General features: G+C 45.9%; 1 protein-coding gene across 1 annotated transcript in view; it reads right to left on the bottom strand.

Annotated features, from left to right (window-relative positions):
- The window catches only part of brsk2a (BR serine/threonine kinase 2a), a 98,592-nt gene that overhangs the window by 7,042 nt on the left and 66,799 nt on the right, over positions 1–24,751 (bottom strand). The window contains exons 4-13 of the mRNA XM_068739024.1: positions 22,116–22,256; positions 15,608–15,724; positions 11,832–11,865; positions 11,669–11,737; positions 10,273–10,419; positions 8,331–8,362; positions 6,992–7,156; positions 6,135–6,232; positions 4,167–4,317; positions 84–144 (exon numbers count right to left, since the gene is read on the bottom strand). Coding sequence (XP_068595125.1) covers positions 84–144; positions 4,167–4,317; positions 6,135–6,232; positions 6,992–7,156; positions 8,331–8,362; positions 10,273–10,419; positions 11,669–11,737; positions 11,832–11,865; positions 15,608–15,724; positions 22,116–22,256 — 1,015 coding nt within the window. The remainder of the gene's footprint in view (positions 1–83; positions 145–4,166; positions 4,318–6,134; positions 6,233–6,991; positions 7,157–8,330; positions 8,363–10,272; positions 10,420–11,668; positions 11,738–11,831; positions 11,866–15,607; positions 15,725–22,115; positions 22,257–24,751) is intronic.

Here is a 24,751-nt window from a genome sequence, read left to right as displayed (position 1 = left end):
CAAACCGAGTCAAGAGGTGCGTGTGTGTGTGTGTGCGTGCGTGTGTGCGTGCGTGTGTGTGCGCACTGATGGTCGGGACTCACCCGAGGGCTGCTGAGGGGGCTGGTGGAGAGGCCAGAGGAGGCTCCACTAATGGACCTCGACCTGGGGCACAGACATGGGACGACACGGGATCAGCTACACGCCGCCGCTGGCGAGCCCTCCGGACTCTAAAGCAGACCGGATCCATTCAACTCCCCGTTCACACTCGCTGATCCGAATTAGCATTCGGGTGAGCTTCTCACCGGAGCGATAGTAAACCAGACGTGAATGAATAATCACACGACAATCTGTCCCCATCAAATGCACGTGCTCGCACACGTGCACACACACGTGCACACACACACACGCAGAAACACCAGCTGTCACCGTCACAACAATAAATAAATCCTTCTACCTTCTAACATAAGGCCGGCCCACAGTCTCATTAAGGAATGAACACATGGGGGCTTCCAGCTTTCCTTGATGAAGGAATGTTAAGGGGTTAACGATGGAGTCTGATTTTCATTCCTGAACCAGGACCCAAAACAGAATTACTGTGGTATTAGCAAAAGGCATTGAACGTGTACGTATGTACGGGTTCGGTGATCCATCCACCTTCACCTTAAATTTACAATTACCTGAAGAAAGAATTGATCTTTCTCCTCGAACACGAACGGCCTCCATGAGAGCGAGGGAAACATGACGACGCCCACGCTGCAGCTATTCTGGTCATTTGCTGTGAGTGTATTTACTGCAAACACTCACAGGCACACGAGTAGGCGGCGCTGAAATCATGCTAGCTAGCCATCATTTGCAGAACTCTCCGCGGCCCGCTTCATCTCAACATGCGAGGCCGTAATGAGCATGTTGTTAGCGGCACGTCTCTGAAGCTAATGCTACAGATGGTTATGTCGTGCAGTAATGGGCCGTAGCAGAATTACCCGTTGCTTATTCCGTGGGGTGGGAACATCGTGTTTTATTCAAAGTGAACTGATTATTCGCCACGCCTTCTGGGGTTCTCTCTTCAAGCTAACCTTGCCCATGAGCCTGTTTTAGAAAGACGCCCACGTCCTCGGCACGAGCGCCCCGACCGGGTCGGTCCGGGTCAGAGCATCCATGTGGGTCTAATCAATGCCTGTTTGTGTGTGCGTGTGAGTGTGGGGGGGGGGGGTGCTCTCCAGGGTCATTAAAGTGGATGAGGTCTCTCTCCAATCTATGGTGACTCTGTTCTTATATTCATATAAATAAACACAATACTGTACTTAGATTCAGCGCTCCCAGGAGACTCAGCTCAGCCGTAATAAGAGCTCTGCAGACGACGGAGTTAAAGGTGCTTTATTTGCACTCATTTAAGCCTCTTAAACAACTTAAGAGTTAATTAGCACGAGAGCCTGACGTATTTCTACTGCTCCGACTAACCCGACACATTTGAACTTCATGAAGCAGCTAGAGCGGATCTGTGAAGGGGAAATAAAAATCTATTGGTATTCTCTCCTTCACACTGCAGCACTCTACATATCATTAACCTCCCTTCATCTCTCCAGGCATGCTGTTAAGATTTAAACTTAAATCCGTGGGATTTCTTGTGCTTTTGCTTTAAATGTCTTCTTTATAGTTTTGGGCATATAAATCAGGTTAGGATGTCTCCATGTGGACCTCTCTATATCTAATGCGGCTGCTGTAGCTTTAAAGTCACATTTTGTCGATTGTACTTGAATCAAATTAACAAATCACATGTACCAAAATGCAGCCTCTCAGGCAAAATGCCTGAAAGGAGGCACTTGCTCTGTTAAATTTGAGATAAAACCCATTTTCACTGGTGGAAAGGTATCATGTGAAAACACACGTTTCAGTCAGACACCCTCTGATCTGAAGCTCCAGGTATCTCAGAGAGGTGAGGTTAGATTGAGGTTGAGAGGAAGTCGCTCACGTCTGTGGGCGCTGCTCCGCTACACTATTGAGTCTATTTACACGCTGACGACCACGGGGGGGGGGGGGGATGGAGAGAACCGGGGTGCTAGAGGCACACCAGGAACCTCAGCAAAAGAGAGGGGGTGAGATGAACGGGTTTGGAGGAGAGCTACGAACAAGTTCGTTCAAGTAGCACGAAGAAAGACGCAGAGCTGCTCGTAGAGCATCATGACACCTGCTGCCATCCTTTAAATCTGTTATTTCTCTTTTTATCAGCAAACCGAAAGCTACCGTTTTAAGTTCAATGTTCAAAAGTCTAATTTCGGTTCTAAACGGTTTTAGCACGGCTTAAAAAGGCATCATTAATGTTGGATTCTGGGCCTGAAACAAATGAGTCAGAGCGAAGGGTGGAAAGAGACAGCTCTGAAACTTACGCAACCTTTAAGCAAAGAGGAGATTAGACTCGGATCGCCTGAAGGGATGAAAGAGAGAGGCGACGGAACACGACAAGAAGAATGTGAAACTGAAGTTCAGAGGAGGCTGCTCTTCAAGTGGATGCAAAACCTCCGGAACCAAGTGGGAGGCGAATGTTTGATATTGACTTGTTGTTCTCTATAATATATGTATATATAGATTTGAAAATACGTATTTGATGCCCTCTACCTCTGGAAGCGTCTTCGCTTCATGTTTCACAGATGTCACTGCCTCTGAACAATTATAAATCGCTTCCTGAACTAAGACGGCGAAGACGGAGGAAAAGAGGGATGTTGTGCATCTGGAGAAAGTGGGACACAGAAAGTGAACGGTGACTATCACCGCATTTTAATTTTGTAAGGAGGGGGGGGGGTAGAAGTCCTGAAAATGAGTTAAAGGTCCCATATTATGTGAAACTCACTTTCCCCATGTTTCTACATGTTTCTACCGCAGCGATGCGGACTCCGCTGGGATGCGGACTCCGCTGCGATGCGGACTCCGCCGCGATGCGGACTCCGCCGCGATGCGGACTCCGCAGCGATGCGGACTCCGCCGCGATGCGGACTCCGCCGCGATGCGGACTCCGCAGCGATGCGGACTCCGCAGCGATGCGGACTCCGCAGCGATGCGGACTCCGCCGCGATGCGGACTCCGCCGCGATGCGGACTCCGCAGCGATGCGGACTCCGCCGCGATGCGGAGCGGACTCCGCTGCGATGCGGACTCCGCAGCGATGCGGACTCCGCTGCGATGCGGACTCCGCAGCGATGCGGACTCCGCCGCGATGCGGACTCCGCCGCGATGCGGACTCTGAACAGATCCGTCACGGTGACCAGGAAGCTGAGCAAAAGGCGACGCTCTCCATCTACCGGTCGATCTCCGTTCCTGCCCTCACCTGAGGTCACCAGCTTTGGGTCGTGACAAAGAACAAGGTCGCGGGTACAAGCGGCTGGAATGAGCTTCCTCCGTGGGGGGGGCTGGAAGAAGTGGGTGGGGAGAGGGAGGTCTGGGTTTCCCTGCTTAGGCTGCTGCCCCCCCGCGACCCGACCCCGGATATCCGGTTTGAAGATGGAGGATTCAAAGCAGCTGTAGATTATTTGCATCTCAGGCCGGAATAATCTCATCGCACCATGTGTGTGTGTGTGTGAACCGAGTCTCTCCCTTTTGCTACTGTTTCTGACAGAGCTGTTTGAGACAGAAATGAGGGACGCTGGTAGAATGGGGCCTTGCATCCTGCACTGTGATCCTTTAATCTGAATCCCTTCCTGCTTTGCTGCACCTTCTACTGGCATCAGGAATGTCAAAGCTTTTACTGAACACCAGCAGACAAAGTGAGCCGAATGTCTCTGCCTACGTTTGTCCCCAGTCCAGCCTGCTGACAGACTCAGTAGGTGCGTTTACATGTACACACCCAAACCGGATTCATCTGACCCAATCAAGCTCAATCTGATCGAGAGGGCTGGTTTCTACCGATTGATGATCCGATCAGGGTGCATGAAAACACTTATTCCGATGTTTCGGTTCAAGCCGTCCTCACTGCGCACGTCCGTGACGTCAGCTCGACGCGCTGCTGCTATTCCCGGAAGCGAGCTGAAGCAGAGCGAGCGGAAGACAGAACTGGTCAGCGTCTTAAAGGAGGAAGGTAGCAGCGCAAACGGGGAAAACGAACTCGGATCGGCTCGGATGTAAACACACCTGCTGTCAGATCTGACATCACACAGAACCGAATTGGGTTGGCCCTGTTCGACCCGGGCTGCTCACCTCTGTCCATGCTGGGTCATGTCGATAGCCCTCCTGGCCGGGACAGGCGAGCCTCCGTCGGTGACACTCAGGACCTCCATGGACTTCCTCTCCGGTCTCCTCTTGCCGTGACGGTTTAGCATCGGGGAGTCCACCCGCTTCCTCGGAGGATCTGTGCCAAACAGGTGAAGCAGGTGCATTCAGAAAGCACACCTGACGTCTCGGCGCTAGCCTTTGGAGCATTGCACGCATGGCGGTTGTGGGAGTGTTTGGCTGATGCTTGCCGTTGAGCGCATCGACATTTTAACTACCGTATTTTCACGACCTTATGACGCACCTGGTGATTCGGTGCAGTCTCATTAACAGCTGATTTTTCGGTATTTCAAACCTACAAAGGGTGCGCGGATCAAAAGGCGCCGGCATGATAGGTGCGCAAAATAAAGCAGGAGCAAAACTGAGTTTGGTACTCACATCTTTAATCGTCATCAATCAAACAAGCATACTAGTGCGCGTTTTCAAAAATAGAGCCGGAGCAAAACAGAGTCATTAATCAAACCCATCAAAGTCCTCATCCTCCGTTTCTGTAGTGAACAGCTGCGCTAGATCTCCATCAAACATGCCGGGCTCCCTTTCTTCATTGCCAGTCACTTTCCGAAACATCTGCACATGCAACATCTGCACATGCTCAAACATCTGCACATGCTCAAACATCTGCACATGCTCAAACATCTGCACATGCTGAAACATCTGCACATGCTGAAACATCTGCACATGCTCAAACATCTGCACATGCTCAAACATCTGCACATGCTCAAACATCTGCACATGCTGAAACATCTGCACATGCTCAAACATCTGCACATGCTCAAACATCTGCACATGCTGAAACATCTGCACATGCTGAAACATCTGCACATGCTGAAACATCTGCACATGCTCAAACATCTGCACATGCTCAAACATCTGCACATGCTCAAACATCTGCACATGCTCAAACATCTGCACATGCAACATCTGCGCATGCAACATCTGCACATGCTGAAACATCTGCACATGCTCAAACATCTGCACATGCTCAAACATCTGCACATGCTGAAACATCTGCACATGCTCAAACATCTGCACATGCTCAAACATCTGCACATGCTCAAACATCTGCACATGCTGAAACATCTGCACATGCTCAAACATCTGCACATGCTCAAACATCTGCACATGCTCAAACATCTGCACATGCTGAAACATCTGCACATGCTCAAACATCTGCACATGCTCAAACATCTGCACATGCTCAAACATCTGCACATGCAACACCTGCGCATGCAACATCTGCGCATGCTGAAACATCTGCAGCACCCTTGGCAGGAGCTGAGCGTTTGTCTGTGGGTGGAAATCTCTACCAGGTTGTGTTTGGTAAATGGGAGAGCACTTTTTCTTTTTCTTTTACATTCGGGTTTTTATTTCAAAACACTCATAAACACAACATAAATAAAGGCTATCCTGAGCCAGAAATATATTCTCAGTCATTTTTCTATTTATGATTGTCACAAAGTTTTCCAATTAAAACATAGAACAGGTGGAAAACAGACAAACAGAGGTATAAAGATTTGAGTAGAATACCTGCAGCAAAGCAGTGTTACATGCAAGAATCAAAAGTGGGCAAGGCCATTAAGCTGGGTCTGGAAATACTCCTGCAGGTAACTACCTTAAAGTGTTTTGACATACTGTGCCCAGGTTTCCCAGGGGGGGGGGCGCTTTCATGTCAGTGCGGCTTATTGACACCTTGAAATTCTGCTTCTATGTTTTTGAGAAGCTTGCAGATATTCAATAAAACAAAAGGCATTTTTAGTGGAGAGTGATTCTTTGTCTGCTAGAGCTGTTCCAACCCCCCCCCCCCCCCCCCCCCCCCATGAGTTATTATCTCACTGGAGTTACTCCTGTCTAAACGGTCTCGTTTTACCCGACACATGTTTGAGTTCTGAGCCACACCTAGTTCGTTGCGAGGGGGCAGGTTCTGGTCCTCCTGACTGGGGTATCTTTCCTTACGGTCCAGTAGCAGGAAGTAGATCATCTTCTCCTGGTTGTCGCTGCAGAAGAGAACAAATCGGTGTCATTCTCGACGTGTAGGTTGAGATAGCTGCATCAGCATCCCAGAGCTCAAGACTAAGGCGTCAACCTTCAGAATCCCTCGTTGTAATTAATATCGTTGAATTACTTTGAGTGCATTATTAAAGAATTATGAAAGAAAATATTAGTTTTACAGGCCATTAAGCATCACACAAGACTCTGCATGCAATATAATGCTTCTCAGTAATGATGACTTTATGAAAGTATGAAAACATGACCCGAGCTTGACCTTTCCTTTGCCCGTAAACCAGGAGTCTAACGTCTCCGGCCTCTGTCAGGGCTCTGTGGAACCGGCTCAGGGATTGGAACGCAGAGGCATTCAGCTAAATGAACCAGGGGAAGGGAGATAGAGGCTGCAGATTTTCCTCCAGTCCAGCACTATTATGGGATGCTCCCAGGAGGAAGGAAGTGAAAGGAAGCGATAGGGCGAGCGGCAGAGGGAAAGCGATAGGGAAATGTCATTAAATTCTAAAGACCGTGCAAATGCAAACGGGGAGGTATGGAGACAGAGCAGCAAAGCCAAGTGACCCCCCCCATTTCAATGCGCTATAGAAAAGGTGTATGACAGTGTAGGGGGTGTCCCCTGCATAAATGCATCTTCACAGGAGTGACAACCCAACCTCTTGCAGCTCAACATTAGCAACGGAACATAAACAATGCGACCCGGACCCGGGAGCTTGTTCATGGCGGATCAGGACCAGGCTCCTCCATCCACTCACGCATCTGAGAGCAGGTCTTTCAGCAGCTTGTTCTTGTCTCTGAAGCAGCCCAAGGAGTGCATGCTGTCCAGCACATCTGGGTCGACGTCGTCGGCAGCGGGCAGGCTGCGGACGGTCACCTTCCTGGGCACAGGCTGTTCCGGCTCTGGTTCATTCTTCCCTCCTCTGGGAAAGTAAATATAAGAACACTGTCAGCGTAGCGCTGTGATTAAATATGCTTTAATACATCAACATAAATATATCCAGAGAGTTCATACAGCTCGTTTGCAGATCTATAGCCCGTCAAGGCTGTGTCCATGTGGAGTATTTCACCATGGTTTGCCTCTTGGTCATGTGGACCAAAGAATAAATTGCCCGCCATGAAACCGGTCCGCGGCAGAAAAAAGGTTGGGGAGCGCTGATTTAATCATTCAAACACGTTTTAGTGTTACCATGCAAAAAGACAACCAATGAATAAACAGAAAACCGATGCCATTGAAAACGCATTGGCGAGGGTACGAACGTAACCTCAAATGCCTTCTATGACTCGTAGCTAGTTTCAAGTTGGCAATTCATTTGAATCCTCAAAGAATACACATTCTTATAATGCCTATAAGGATTAATTACTTAGACATACTGCTTAAAAACTTCACTGCTGTCTGTCTTATGCTGCACATCCATCACAGCTACACAGTTTCCAGTTCACTCCATCCACCTGAACCAAACTGGCTCACTTTCTGGACAGCTTATTATTTCAACGAGGTGAGGGAATACGTTTATCCACCATGAAAGAGGCGCCATGGCTCTGCTGGGTCGGACTCTGTCCCAGCCAGCCTGCGAGGTAACCTCCTCACTGACACAATTCAGATTGCATTAGCCTTCGCTATCGGGCCTTCTCGTCTCTTCTTTCCTTCTTTTATCGGCTTTGCTGTCTGTTGATGATAGAAACCATAACGCCAGGACTCAGGGCCTCTTCCTAAGACGCAAGACGCAGCTTTAAAATTGCATTTGAAATTTAAAATGTAAAACCAGACATTCAGACATGAATGAGGTCCAGCATAATGTGCAACAATCTGCACTACGAACACTGTCCACTTTAGCCCCGGTTGCCCTGAGGTTCGTCCTGCACATCATCCCTGCTTGTTCCCTCTCCCCTGCTACCTGCTCAGTTGAACATTTGCTGCACATCCTCTTTCATGCTCTACCAATTCCCCCCCACATCCCCAGGATTGGAGTCATGCCCTGCTCCAATGTACTCTCATGTGCATGGCTGAAATTCAAAGTCATTTATCCTGCGGTTGCTTCCCTCAGGACTACAGCAGGACAGGCTATGAAAGGAGAGAAGTGGAGGAATACTTACATGTACCAAGCGTGTTTCTGGATCTGGTCTAACTGTAAAAGGACGTGACAAAAACACTGAAAGTCAGTGAACAAGCAAGGGGATGCATTTGCTTTGAATAGTCTTATTATTTGTAATTTTTGTGTTCAGTGAGGAAATAAAAGTGTGTCTGTTTTGCCAGCACGAGTCTCACGTGGTGCTTCATGAGCTGAGCGTACTGGTTGAATGGAAACACAAAGGGGCAATAAGGCCAGCAAGTAAATAATGAAGCCTTCAAATATTAATACTGCCAATGGGGAAACCATCGAGGGGTGCAGCAGGAGTGAGACAGAATATTATCTCCCTCACACACACTGCTGACCCTGCCAAGCCCTCCGGTCTAGAGGGAATGTCCCATTCTCATCTTCTTCCCGGCTCTCTTACTAACACAAGCACACGCTCTCATGATCACACTTTCAACCGGGCCACCTGGACGTCAAAAGCAGTCCATGTGGTGCTCTGCCAAAAATGTCAAAACAGAAAGAGACAGAGAACAAAGGACAACAGAGGAAGATGTCTTTTTAAATGTCTCAGCTGCCCACAGAGGAAAAACCAGGATCAATGTCACCGTTAGGACTTTTTAATTTGTCCCATCGCCGAATCAGAGCCTCTCAGCGTTGCTCTTAGCTGATGCACGGCGTCACGTGATACTCGTTCAGCGCAATCTCGGACTTGGCTATGCTGCGGTATCTATCGGTTCATCTTTTCTGCTTCTGCAGAGGTCGAGGTATTGACGGAGACACTCTGCCTGTCAGGTAGAAGCCAGCGGCTGACCTACTCGCTCCCACATTTATTGAAGGCCTGAAGGAAGGCACCGGCATCAGGGATGCGGTTTGAAACGCAGCTTCACATCAATCACTCTCTAAAAGTGGCAGCATCAACTCCAGCTGCTTCCACAGACACAGGCGGAAGCTGGTCAGGTGAGGTGTGTGTGCACGAGTGTGAGCTCAGGTATGTGTTTGATCTGGTCGTCTCTGTTCAAATGAAGGGCTGTACCTCACATGAACGACGACTCCTCTGACCCCCCGTCTTTAAGCTGTGCATTAGTCATAGTGACAGTCCCATGGCTAAGTCACGTGGAAACGGGGCTTTAGCATACACATTTGCCTGAAGGCAAGGGCATAACAGCAGTTTTGTTTATTGCATCAACTCCCAGATACCCGGGATAACCAACTATATAGTATTCATGTGAAAACGTGCCATTTTAATTTTGCACGTTGCCTCTGCGGGGCTCGCGAGCACGTCCGTGTCTCTGTGCGTCATCTGAAAGTGAAATGCAGGACAAGAACAAAGGGCTCTCCGTGAAGTTTTTCAGATCTCTGGCCACATTTCATTATCTACATTTCCCTTTGTCCAGCCCCCCCCTTTTCTTTCATACAGACTTTCTGTCCGTATTTCTCTTTTCTTGCACCCTCCTGAAATTCCCAAGGTGATCAGCCGCTGCGTAGAAAGGGGCTAGCGTTGCAGAGGGAGAGCACAGTCCTCGCCTGAATTCACTGCCTGTTCTCGAGGATGTACTCAAACAGAATCAGGGATGAGGCAAGATAAACACATCCAGAACACAAGAAGGAGCAGAACCACCAAAGAAAAGGACAACGCTTGGCTGGGCAGAGCTTATGTAAGCCACTTTAGTTTGAATGTGCATTTCCACCAGCTTGCACTCCTCTGGAGGCATTAAAGGTTTCCCCCCCATGTTGCTGTGCTTCTGGGTGGAATCTGAGACAACATCGGTTTTATTGTTCCTACAGCATCATTAGTAAAAACTGCTAGTCATGGATAGTCACTAAGAACTCGAAAGATTGTTTTCAAAGCACAAAAACACAGGATGAAAAATAACACTAATAATGACAAGAATAAAAATGCTTTCCCACAATTAAAACTACTGCAATGATCATAACGGTGCAGTCTCAGAAAATAAACTGACCGTTAATCTTTTGGATGCGTCTACTTCAATCATGCCGCGAAGAAGGTTCTGACAGTCCGGAGGAATGAAATGCGGCATGTGAAACACTCCCAACTTCACCTTCTCCAGCAGATTCCTCAGGTTGTCGTCATCGAACGGCAGGGCACCCTGGAGAGACGAAGGTGAGAACCAGAAAGAGAAAGAAACGGGGGGAAGTGGTGAAGTGAGAATGAAAAACTAAGAAGAGAAGAAACAGTTTGCAAAGGGAAAAACAAGCCCGCACCCAAATGAGGGCAAGAAGAAGAAGAAGAGGAAGAGGAAGAGGAATACGTATAAATAAAAAGGCTTGCCAGGAGAAATGGAACCACGTTTGGAGTCTTAATCTTTCACTTTTTAAATAGCAGGCTCGCTTTCTCAACTTGTTCAGTTCACCAATTAAAACCTTCTGCACCTCAGCCATGAGGCAAAATAAATAATAAGCAGCGGTGAAAAGAAAGGGGGGGGGGGGGGGGTTCTCATAATTACCCAGCTTTCTCATTTGCCTCATTCATTTAGCATTCTCTCGTCACAGCCATATATCAGAGCGAGCTGACACCTCACAGATGTGGCTGTTTGACAAACGACAAGATGGAGGGGGGGGGTGCAGAAACAGACAGGCTGGGGGATGATCTGAGTGCGGGCCTAACTCCTGGGGAGTAAGTGTGTCTCCCACAATCAGACAAATGGTTATCTTGCAGCCAGACGGACGACGTGGAGAAAGAATGATTTCCCCACAGCGACAGGAAGAAACGTTGGTTTTGGAGAGAGAAAAGCGCAGTCACAACGGAGACGGAGGTAAACAGCATCAGGTGATGCAACGCAAGCATACAAGGGACACAAAGGACACACACGGGACGGACACACACAGCGTGAGGGAGTGAGAGGCAAAAAAATGAACAGGGCCGGTGGGCAAAAGCCGCCATGTCAGCGTCGCCATTTATTCTGGGCTGTCTTCTTTCAGTTTGGCTGCATGAATTATTCATGAAGCAGGAGTGTGTATGAACTACAACCCAGCTGTTGGTGAAGCAAAGCTTCAGGGCTGCATGGCTGGGGAACCACAGACCTCATGTAGCTGTAGAACAGCCCTGACGGTGAGATGCCTCTGATCCTCTTTAACACAAGAACATCAGCTTGAGAACACTTCACTCTCTTTCTCAACGTTTGTATTTTAAACTGGACTCCTCTACGTTTGAGTTTCAGCAGCCGCTTCATGAATCTCCTCTGCAAACGGCCCAACATAATCTACACCGGTCTTTAGCCTCTAATCCAAGGACGGCAGCAGTTTGTTAGCATGCATTATGCAAGGCGTCTCTGGAGAAAGTTAAACTGCATGTCAGTTCAATCACCATCAGTTAGTCGAGGAGAAGTCGGCACTCACCACCAACAAGGCAAAAAGAATGACCCCGCAGCTCCAGACGTCCGCTCTCCGCCCATCATACTTCTCTCCCTAAGGAAGGAGAGCGTTTTAGAGAGGTAGGCAAGAGTTAAATAAGACTAGAGGAGGTGAAATAATAAACGAGGGGGAAAAGAAGGAGACTTACCCGGATGACCTCTGGACAAGCGTAGTGCGGGGATCTGCTCGGAAAACAGAAAAACAATGAAAAGTCTCTATTTGTACTGCTGGGCGAGTAAAAATTAAAACCGCATACACGTCTATATAAACTTGTGACAAGAACAATTTAGGCGGATAATAATGCTGTCCCTGGGGACCAGAGGTCAAGCTGAGGGTGTCTGGGTGTCCTCCTGCTTGCTCACTCAAGGACAACCTCTCACAGCAGACACTGGACAGACCCACTAATCTTTACAGCACCTGGGTGGGCTGACAGTAAACCAATGACTAGATTGGCTCATCAATATCATAAGAAGATTGATGCCGCTCCCATGGCTACGGGCGACGGGAGTACGCAGTGGTACCCTCGCAGCACTTGTGACACATTTCCATAAATCTACTAAACACACGAACCTTTAATGCTGTGACATTTGCTGAATGTTCTCATTTTTGGACAGACTCTCCGTCTCCACCGTTCAGGCCAGCCTGGTGATGGAGTCTCATCCGGCACCAGGACGAGCCCCGATGGCACGGCTCCCTCCGCCGATAACAAGGAAGTTCAAACGCGCGCCTATGCAAATGAGGCCTTCCTGATTGCAAGTGTCATAGTGCATTATGCAGATGAGCGAGGGTGAGATTTACACCACTTACGCATCTCCAAAGCCACAAAACAGAAGTCGCCGCTGATTATTTGCTTTGAGGCTTTGGGGGGCACGTCCATGTCTGGGCTGACATTCTAAATATGAAAACAATAAATCAGCCGTCGACAACAACATATCATTTGTTCACATATATTAGCTTCGAAGCTCCTCCATACTGGAACACTGTTGAACCGAATTCACGTGTCGAGGCTTCATGAATATTCATTCCTAAGGCTGAAAATTTCAAAAATGGGAAATGCTGTCTCTGTTTGGAACAGTTGTGCGTGGGTTTATCATTTTCTCTCGCAGCCTAGCGCCACCGACTGAGTTAAACGTGCGTCTTCCTGCCTCTGTGTAGGAAGCATGCACCATAAAATGTTATCGCCCCTCCTTCGTGTGAAATATTGTCATAAATGGCCTGATTCTTATGTTAGAGCTAAGAAATAGAATCAAAGTAAAAAACGCATTTTGAAAAAGCTGCAGTGGCCTTTTACATCCAAACCCTAATTAGCGCCTCTTTGCAGACATTTGTTCAACATTTCTAGAGATCCCACCAACTTGTTCCTGAGATTTCATGTTGACTATGCAGACTGAGCAAAAGTACATCTGTGCCTTTGACTGTAAGATAAAGACACAAGACATGGCAGCTCCTCAGAAAATGCTGCCAAAACCTGATTGTCTGCTGGTGGGGGGGGGGGGGGGGGGGGATTCTCCCACCCCACCCTCTATTAGATGGAACACAGGTCACTCTCCACCCTTTTGGTGAGTCTAAAACAACAAAGACGACAGCTTCACTGCCCCCATAACTTTATGTTGCTGTTAAAAATGGCAGAAAGTCTGCACACATATTTATCAGACAGCACGCAGTGAACAGGATGAAGAGAGCGCCGGTCGCATCACTCATCTTCATCAAAATCCATCTTTTCCAACCAAATTTGTGCAGCTCCTCACGGCATGCAAGATACCTTCCGCTCATCAATCAAGTCAACAGCAAACAAACATCGGGCACTAATGAACCTGCAGCTGGGCTTCAGCAGGCAGGGGGGGGGGGGGGGGGCGCTCTGTTTGAATGTGCCTCTGCTCAGGTTCATGTCTGTGTGTCTGCATGTATTTATGTATTTATGTATGTACTCCGAGGCTCCCCTGCCTCTACCTGGGGCAAAACTCATCTTCACTCGGCTCCATTACCCACAGCAAACGGAATACATTTGTGTCACACTGCTGCATGGTGAGAGGGGGCAGATAAATGTGTTTAATTAAAAACTGTCATATCTACACTTAGAGATGAATAATCAATAACCGCACATGCAGAGTACGATGCATTCACACGTAGCAGGCCTCACTACAAACTAGAAAGTCAAGTGGTGCTTGTGCGTTCTTGTGAAACACACACACAAACAAGGTAGGGCATGTGGTGCCGTTAGGAGGAACAGAAACACAACTGCTTGGGTGAACCCCCATCCTGCAGTGCCGTAACGCAGAGCAGCCGGCTAACAGTCGGCTAACAGCCGGCTAACAGTCGGCTAACAGCCGGCTAACAGCCGGCTAACAGCCGGCTACTGTTGTTCCATTTGCAACTTGCTCAGTTTCTATATGCTGCTTTGTGCCTAAACCAACATTGTGCTGCCAGGAGACTGCAGCAGCAGGAGCAAGGAAAGACTCTGGCAGAGCCGCTGGTGCCGGGCCAGGAGGCAGAACCCAGTACAATCCAGATGGGGTTTATGACCCACAACCCTTGCCCTAACTGCAGCAATGCTTGATTCGGCCTGAATGATGACTAGCGCCATGGTTGCACCTGTGACAAATACTATTTTGTAGGTGTATGTGGGGGGGGGGGGGGGGGGGGACTAAAAATATCCACTGCATTTGTATTGGATAGCAAAATTGCTCAGAAGGGAAGCATTTGACAATCAGGACCCAACGGGCCTAAAGGATCGAAAGGACCGCCTTTGGAGGAAAAAGAGACACCGCTGGTCAGCGTCGCCGCAGGATGAGCCAATCATGCACATTTTACCTGCATACGGCCCTCATTGGCCTCATCGCTAGCGTCCACTGCATGCTGTGTGTACACACGTACATTTAAAGGTGCATGTACATATATATGTATATGTACCGGTACTATAGAACCAGCATCAGAGAGAGAGAGTGAGAGACATTGATCCAGGATCGGTCCAAGGATCATAAACGTCCAGGGAACTAAACCTCACCCGAAAGAACACATGTGCACGTTTGTAATTTCAGTAGCAGTGGATTCGGGATTATCATCTGGCAGAAAGCAAGCCTGAATTGTGGACAGATGTTACAGGACCCAGTCCTGCTTGCAGTGTCCTCTGTCTGCAATGATTCTCCCTAAGGCACTTGTATCACCAGGGGTCAGCACCTCTGACCTCTGAGGCCACTGGCTTACATCATTTTGAAGAATTTCTCGAGGGATCTAGATATCTGTCACAAGCACAAAGACTTTTATTTCTGAATGTACAGATGACACACACTAGTATGAGGGGAGGGGGGGGGGCTGTGTAAATCACAAAATCCATAATGTTCTCCAAGTGTTTTAACTCGTTTCAGTAGCTCAGCAATCATTTGAATGGATTTCGTTAGAGGAGAAATGAATCCAAGAGTCAATTCAGAAGTCCATTCTCTCTGCCTATTCTGGCTCGCTGGACTTCGGCGCCGCGTTCCCAGAGGCGCGTTTAGCTCAGAGGAAAATGAAACTCTTTTTCTCCACCCACACCGTCAGTCTGCGGATCCATGCAGTACCAAAAGTAACCCATCAATCGTGCTACTTCTTTATTGACCGTAGTGACTTCAGGGTTAAATAAGATCACTCCCATAATATGGATGAGCGCCATCCAAAGCAAATTGATTAGGGTTGCTGCTGGATTGATGGGCCTGGTGTGGTCCTGATGGCGGATCATAAAAGCCAGCATCAGACACGAGTGGACAGGGAGCAGTAACGCATGGTCCTGGCGCCGCGCTATACGAGGGACGCCACAGCCTCGGAGCTCAACACTGTGCCGATGGGGGCTTTGGGAACCCCGAGCAAAGGACTTAATAGCCCCGTTCATCGTTACCTACGGCTGTGCCCCTGAATATTCAGCCATTACTCATGCTCTCCATGACTTACCCACAACTGGTTTCCAGCAGACTGTCTCCAACTTGAAGGGAGGCCATGCCAAAGTCTGCTATCCTGATGTTGTTCTTTTCATCGAGCAGCAGGTTCTCAGGCTTCAGATCCCTGTGACTACATGAAACGCGGGTTAGGGTTAGGGTTCATTCGTTCATGAAACTGCTTCAATGTTGAACTAAGGAGAACAATGTGTCGTGGGGTTACGTTTAAATCCCCATTTAACACGGCATCTAGATCTATTAGATGATTGGCTCTTCTGCTGCTCTCTGTGATTGGTCCATGCTGGAAGGAGTTGCTCTCGCCTCAGTGCTCTGCTGATACCAGGTGTGGCGGCCCCCTGCTGAGCCATGTTCTCTAACATTACATTACATTCCTATATACTGTGTGTGCCTATTTCCTCATCTCCCTCTGTGCCTTCTCTAATTGGTGGTTTAACCTTCGATGACATCAGCTGTTGTACAACTCTTCCCTGTCCTGAAGGATTAGCAGCCAGCTGCTCTGTCATCACACCAGAGGCCCCTTTGAGCAACTGCTGTAATTGAAATAAAACACAAATGGCATTCAAAGCAGTTTCTCCCCCAACTAAAACCATCATTCGGTGGTGATGTCAGCGGCTGAAGAGTTTTATCTGCTACCGTCAAAATACACTTGGAGAGAACAAACATCTCTCTCTCTCTCATCAGCTTAATTCTGAACAGGAAATTATTCAGCCTGGCTAATTAAAATGTGTTAAATATTATTAGCTGAAAGTTACAAATCTCATCTGATTGGAGTTTAAACATAACAGGAGGTCATATTATAGCTTTGTTGCTATGGGGACCAGAAGACAGGGCTTGAATGATAACATCATTTGGTGCTGTATCACTGACAGATAGTGGGTTGTGCTTAAGACAGTTTTCACGCATTGTTTATGTTTACTATTGACAACCTCTTGAACCTCAATCAGGGAAACAGAGTCATCAATATCTAGGGGCACTTTAACTGTCAGCCAAAATACACATTTCATATTGGTCACCTGAAAAAGCAATAAGCATGACATAAACGTTGCGAAATCACAAGTCTATCACATGTAAGACACAAAAAGCCAATTCTAACAGACTGATCCACAGAGAAAGAGGCAGCAGGGTATTTAGTGGGCGACCGCATCAGGGTGCTTTATTGGCTGTCAGGACCCGAGCATCCATAACGGCACGTAAAACTGCCTCCCTGACACATTAGGCTGCACTTTGCTGCTGTAATCTTTCTCACACTGCAGGCCTTGCAGCGGCGATATCTCCGTGCTGCACTCGCATGTCATACGGCAGGAGATGCTGCTAGGCAAATTCAATAGCCGCACTGAGCTCGGACGCAACAGTAGTTTGTCTTTTCAGAGTCTAGCTTGCAGGCGTGCCGTTCTCCAAAATGCATTCCGGGGGCACATATTATTTTTGTTTAAATAATAAATGAATGAATGAAACAATAAAATATTAGAGCAATGCCCAGATCATAGAAATACAAATGGAAATAAAAACAGAAAAAGGCTCCACTATTGCCATGTAATTTGAGCATATATTGATATAGTTCTACCTTGTTATAAGGTAGAAAAGATGCACCCAAAAAGATGCAGAAAAAATAGTCCATGCTTTTGTGACTTCCAGACTGGACTACTGCAACTCCTTACTGTCCGGCTGCCCAAAAAAGTCTATTAAACATCTCCAGCTGATCCAGAATGCAGCAGCTCGTGCTTTGATCCAGAATGCAGCAGCTCGGGTTCTAACAGGAACCAGACTGAGAGAACACATTTCCCCTGTTCTGGCGTCTCTGCATTGGCTTCCTGTTAGGGAACGGGTTGAATATAAAATCCTTTTACTCACTTTTAAAGCCCTCACCAGCCAGGCCCCTCCTTACCTTACAGAGATGATTATCCCGTATTGCCCCACTAGAACCCTGCGGTCCCAAAACGCTGGCCTGCTCGTGGTTCCAAAAATATCCAAGAGCAGACAGGGGGGCGGAGCTTCCAGTTATCAAGCTCCTTTATTGTGGAATCGGCTCCCTGATTGGTTCGTGAGACAGACACCATCTCTATGTTCAAGAGTAGATTAAAGACTTTACTTTTTAACAAAGCTTATAGTTAATCAATGCAGTAATCAGTACAATCAATCTGCTGTCATTAGGCAGCACTGGTGGCTTAACATCATGACACACTGAGCTCCTCCCCCTTTATCCGATTATTTATGTTATAAATAGATGTCAGTAATCTCTCTCTCTTCCTGTAGTCTTGTTCTCTCTCTCCCTCTGTTTGTCCCTCTCTCTCTTTCAGGTCCTTCTGTCCGTGGTGCTGCAGAACCTGGACCTGTGGCCAAAGGGCTGATGTCCATGTCGCTAGCATTAGCATTTAGTTTTTGTCCGCTCCTGCTCTGTCTCACTATCACTTCCCTATCCATCTCCTTGACTCGTCTCCAACCTGCCATTCTCTCTCTCTCTCTCTTTCTCTCTCTCTCAACCCAGCCGGCCAGACAGATGGCCGTCCACCATGAGCCTAGGTTCTGTCCAAGGTTTCTGCCCGTTAAAGGGAAGTTTTTCCTTGCCTCCGTTGCTCTTGTGGGTCATGTTGGGTTCTGTGTTTCCCTGCAGGTCTTTCCCTGCTAATCCTGTAAAGTGCCTTGAGATGACTTTATGTTGTGATCCGGCGCTATATCAATAAAACTGAATTGAATTGAATTAAGGCCTCAAGGTTTAATCCTCACTGAGGATCCTGCTCAGGGTGCCTGAGCGAGGTTTACGCCCCAATAGCGCTGTTAAACATGATTCTCTGGGCGGTTCTCAGTCTAACACCAAGCTCTTAATTGCCTGTGATCATTTGCACGTACCACGCTGATATGTTTTACAGCACACTGTAATGGGTCAGCCCTCACGGGGCTCACATTCCTGTAATATCCCAGACATGTTTATGGTGATGAGCAGTGTCGTAACTCGATGTATTTCTCTAACCCAAGGAAAGCACACTTCTGCCATTGTGATACTTTTCACATACTCCATGTTTAATATTGCCTTGTTAAGAAATGTGACACCAATTAGCTAAAGCAGAACACTTGAAACTAACATTAATGGCTCAGATGCATCTCTGGTCACATTAACATGCGTAGAAAATAGCACATCTGGGTTTTCTTATGAAGTGCTAAAGCTCTTCTGGCACCATTATCGTTAGCTGGAGAAGCGTTTGCTCCATCGCTGCGAGTGAAAGGCACCCGTTTAGCCTTCGGTGCACCTCTGTGTCATCTTCTTTCTATCTATTCTTTTTTTTTTCTGTTGACCCAATTAGAAAGAGACCAAGCACACTCATTAAAATGCTGTAGGCTCATCTTCTATCACATTAGCAGAGGGGGACATTGTGGCTGCTGATTTAGATGCGGTAGGAACACGCATTCATGAGCCAGTGGGTCTAAGTGTGATTTAAGGTTAGGAAACGCGCTTTATTTCCTTCGTTCTTCTTCCCAACCATCTAATGAATTCCATTTGTTTTTGCATTCCTGTTTAAACAAGGTCTAAAAGTTTCCTCCAACTTCGGAAAACTATGTCATTTTACAATATGTGAGTACCTGATTTAATCTTTCCTGTATTATATGAACAGTCATTTTCCATATATTTACTGTTATGTATACTCTATCTTCTATCTTGTATGAGTGTTCCCATGAAGAAACATAAATATTGCTCAAATAATAAAAATCTGTGGCTTCCTTTGACTTCTGTCACCACCTCATAAAACCCACTATTTTTGTTCACACTCTCCATCACATTTCCATTTCTACATTTTCCCCATTCTGTGTCGTTAGTGGTCATCAGCTGTAATGATGATGGGCTGTAACTACAGGCTTTCTGCAAACGGGCAGACAGATTGTTATCTGGCAAAATAATTTCCAAAGAATGTCTAAAAATACTGCCAAAGGGGCATCAGCTGCTATAGATGTATAGAGAATGGACAGAGTGGGGATTTTGACAAACAACTGCAGAAACACTACAATGGATAACAGACATGAAAGATAAAGATTCAGACAGAACCAGTAATGTAAGGATATCCATGTGTGTCGAGTTAACCTCAGCATCAATCTGTATTCGAGGCATGGCTAAAGGAGGAGAACTTCTATGCAACGTGCAGCATCTTTATCGTAACGACCACAATGACGTGTCTGATAGATGTAGCACGACTTCACAGAGAAACATTCCTAGTCAGTGAACACTCACTGACAACGGCAATAAACTACTTCTGATTCTGATCCTCCCCTCAGCAGGCATCACGGATACTTCATCTTTAATATCACCACGACTATAAAACATATGTGACACCCCAACATAATGTACCTGATTCAAACAGGACACAATATAAAGTATTTGCTATCTATTTAAATGTACCTATCAATTAAACTGCTCAAACAAATTAGATGCACTCGCCCATAAAGTTTAACAAAAACAAATCTCTTATAGTCACCAGGTAGAGATGAAAAATGTCCAAAGATATGAATAGATGATACCCCATCAGCTAATATGAGGAGTTGGGTCTATCTAGGCAAACATGAGCTATAATTTTTCACTCTAGTAAATATTTAAAGTAAGGTCTGGTAAATCTTTGTCCAAGATTGAACAAGAGGCCAAAATGAAAAAAAAAAAAGGCATTCAATTTTGTTTCACACATTCATTTGAGGAATATTAAATCCTAAGGATAACTGTGGTGATTCACAGTTATTGAGCTGAATGTTTACATTTACATCTGAATACTTAATAAAATAAAATAATTATAATTATAAACCAGGACATTAATTATGGTTAATTATGGTTCCTGTATGGCACAATTATTTTTATTGCATTCACATAAAGAAACATAAATATTGCTCAAATAATAAAAACCTGTGGCTTCCTTTGTCTGCCTCTGAGAACCTAAGCAAGTGATGACAGACAGATGCTGTGGTCGCTGGAAGAGAGCGATAATGTAGCTGACATCAGAGGGATGTATGTCTGATGAGCATGATTACACCACTGCGTGGGTTTAATGTGGCTTCAGGCCAGGGGATTGCTTGTGTTCATGTAGGTGGTGGTAATAATGTGTGTGTCCGTGTCAGGTATAAGAGGAGGCATGAATGTGAGCAGGTACCAGCTTCAGGGTCAGGCTTCTCTTCCAAGGTGCGCGAGCATCAGGTTTCAGATAGTCCGCATTTCTTGCCCACACACAGTTGTGTTTGCATTAAATGCCCATGATGTGAATTACTGGGTAACAGGGTTAGGGTTAGGGTTAGGGTTAAAGAGCAGTCAAAGCATGTGAAATAACATTTGAATACAAACAGCTGTTTTGGAACAGATGCCCCTAAATTGTTAAAAGTTTTGCATTTGGAGGGAAAAATAGAGATGAAGAATGAATTTTGATTAACTTGATATCGGAAATACTCGCAACGCATGATAACTCTATGGCTCATGTCAGAATAGAAACATCATGCATCGAGTTTATTACCTGAAATCGTTGCTTTCTGTGTCTGCGCTCAGTTAAAGAACAGAGAACGTCAGCCATTGCTATTCACATCACGCAGTCTTCTTTTCGTAAAGTAGTTAATATGTTTCCAACAATTGGGAGAAGGCACAGGTGTAGCTTGTTAGCTGTTAATAAAAAATAAAAACTTTATTCCCCCCAATCAATGTGTGTCTCTCTTGGGTGTCTGCATCCCAGAAGACTGAACGCTGTGTGTGAAAGTAGATGCGTTTCTGTTGAATATCCAAACTGACAAGATGCTGCGATTCCTGATGGGAAGAATCGGTAATATTACACTACAACTTTGAAGCATCGCCTCTTTTACTGTGACCTTGAGCAACAACCTGAATCAAACCTGACTTCTTCAAGGGGAGACTTTCACAGGGACCTATCGACATTTATAAAATCACATCTCTCCGTCCCGACTAGTCTGTCAGAGTCTCTCTCCCTGTGAGCCACACAGCTGAAGACAAGTACGCTGACATCATGAGAAGCAATGTCCAAGCTAATCACTGTTTAAAAAACTAAACACACACAAAGTTACGAATAAACTGTTGATTCACTTCAGGAAGACCCTGAATCTTTATTTTAAATCCAGTATTCTGGAAGCTGATTGTTTTTTTTTACACCTCCTCTGTATTGCTGTAACTCTTTCCTTTAACGGTTTTGTGACGGTTTAGGACAGATAGTAGAGGAGTTTGCATTTCTCCTTGGATCTGCATGGGTTCCTTCCAGATTATCCTGCTTCCACAGTCCAAAAATGATGTATTATTGTCAAATGAAATCTCTTCTGAATTACTTATGGGTGTGAACATTAATAGAAATGGTTGCGTGTGTTTTATTTTATTGTAGCCCTAACTACCAACTTGGGGTGTTCCCAACCTCTCACCCACAGTCAACTGGGATAGTATTAATACTATAATGACTACCCGTACACATTAATTAGTAAATGTAGCTACAGAATTCATACAGTTGTAACAAGTGGCTTTGCATGTGTGTGATTCCACTTACCATATGGAATGACTGTGGCAAAAGTCCAGAGCAGACATGATCTGTCTGAAGAATTTCCTGGCCTCTTTAGGTGTCAGCCTGCCTTTCTTTACCAGGTAGTCAAAGAGTTCACCGCCAGACACGTGTTCTAGGACAAGGTACCTGGGGAAGAGGAATTCAGTCCAAGAACAATAAAAGAGAAGAACATACAGACTTGATGAGAGAAGAGCAAACCTCTATATTCACCACAGAAAAAACGAGGCATGACGAAAGCTCTTGACCTCAGGTGTGTAGAGAATGTGGACAAAAACTATAAGATCAGTGATCTGATCACATTGATCACGTCTTTTTGTCCTCTGTAAGCTGTCCCAATCGTCATGCCAACAATATATTACTGCCCAATAACCAGTATATGAAGCGTTCCAATTTGTTAAAGGCTCTGAACTCCAATGGGAGACATGGGACAGATTACATAGCTGCATTACACTGCAAAAAAAAGAGAGTGAATGATTTAGGAGCTTGAGAATTCTTAAGGTACGGAATAAGCTTGTGTATCGACACTTAGTAAATGAAACAAATAGACTGAGCAGCGAAGCTATCTGAGTATATTCATGTTTCCTTCTTCTTTAACCTTCCTAATCGTGCACGCATTTACTCAATACTCCACCAGACAGGGAGGAGATGAATCACTGCTGCATCTGTGGACTGGCCTGCTCGTATATCCCGTGATGAAACCCCTTCCATCTTCACTAGAACAAATTGAAACTCAGGCAGGCAGTGAAATACTCCCTTGCTTCGCCCCAACCCCCCCCCCCCCCCCCTTGCTATGAAAGTGCGTGTCCACATGCAACGCTTCAACTTTATTTATTACACCATAATGTCACAAAGTGTACTTGGCCAAATTCAGTGGCAGCTCAAGACCTTGATAGCTTTGACACGCATGACAACCAGACGAAACACAAGTAGGTCGACACAAATCCCTACGAAGCACATCCGAACGTGGGGGGAAGACCTGCTACGAGCTGCGATAGTAAGACTGACTCTCAACAGGGGGCGCTGCTAATGAAAGTCCTGTGTTACAAATAAGAGGTGTACATTTGAACACGAAGGACTTTTACCAAGTCCGGACGGTCTATAATAAGATATGCTAACAACTAGCACTACACGGCTGGTAGCATACAGCAATTATACTTACTTACTTTAACACGCTTGGGTCAGGATATCGCCCCCTCTACCGCACAGATTTTGATAGATCCTTTTCAAACGTACGTTTCTCGGTGTAAGTGCAATTTTAAATCCCTGGAGCACTAGTTAAAAAGATATCAAGTATGCCCTTACATGTCTTGTGAAATAATATACTGAACTAAAAAAGCATGTCCAGCAATAAAACGTAGCAGGGACTGAGACAGCGATCGGGTTTGGAGCTAAAGGAAAAAGAGCAGGTGTTTGAAATGACGCACGCATTCCTGCTATTACCTTTTCAACACTACAGCAGTCTGGAATGGGCTGAAGGATCTACGAAGGATCTATGAAGGATAAGTACTTTAAAGCAACACCATTACATCAAATGTATTATTGACTTTTAATACATATTTTTGCTCTCTGAAGTATTATTTATTTTAACATCATGATGTTCTATTCATTCATTTCTAGCACTGAAATATCGATAAATAAAATATCAGAGGGCATGTATCAAAGTCTTTCCAGTTCTCTCTCATCTCATGTACAGACGACGCACACACACACACACACACACACACACACAACATTGCTTTGAACGACCTATGCTAGGATCTGTGGTAGCAGCATTTCAGAATTGCACCATTGATGTGCAACTACATCCCTGGTGATAAGCAATGCGTCATGTGTGATGCTACTGGTCACCAACTGTCAAAAGCGATGAAGCAATGGACTCAAAATGAGATTTCAGTAATCCAATTATAGGATGAATCACAGTATTGTGCCGTTCGCGTCATCTTAACGGATGACATGTACAGTCCTCCGTACTGCACGTCTAATCCTGTTTGGCCTCTGAGCTCAAGATGAAAACTAATCGAATCACGTTGTCAAACAGTCTGCTGAAGATCAAGAAGGCTACTGGAAACTACTGATGGACTTGTCCTTCATATCTGTCGACGTTAACTCCTCGTTCCATATGTGGGGTCGCGGAGCAGCTAGTGCTTCTTAATGCAACGCGTTGCTTCTATTAACGTGTCACGGTGTTTGCACATGACAAAGATTCTCTCTCCCTATGAGCATCTTCTAGTGCAGTGGTCCCCAACCCCCGGGCCGCATGCACAGAAACAATAAATAATGTATAAAAGGTGTTTTATTTTGAAAAACGACCGGATTTTCACCAACGTAACAATTTTCATGCTTTACGTGATACGTTACTAAAAACAGACGAGAACTAGTGAAGATTAATAAAAAACAAAAGTCTTTGGAGAGCTTCTCTGCTAATGGGAAAGTCCAACTGAGGATGAGGAAGAGGAGGAGGAAGAAGAGGAGTCGACAACCTCCAAGAAAAGAGTCGGATTTAAAAGTCAGGTTTATCTACAGCTGATTGTTGAATGTTTGTTTAATATGTATTTTTTGTTTAAATGATTCATGTTGTATCTGTTAAAGCACTTATTTCTAAAAAAGCGCTATATAAATAA

This window comes from Brachionichthys hirsutus, chromosome 5 (assembly GCF_040956055.1).
Source record: "Brachionichthys hirsutus isolate HB-005 chromosome 5, CSIRO-AGI_Bhir_v1, whole genome shotgun sequence".
Classification (NCBI taxonomy): domain Eukaryota; kingdom Metazoa; phylum Chordata; class Actinopteri; order Lophiiformes; family Brachionichthyidae; genus Brachionichthys; species Brachionichthys hirsutus.
This window is presented reverse-complemented; position numbering and strand designations above follow the sequence as displayed.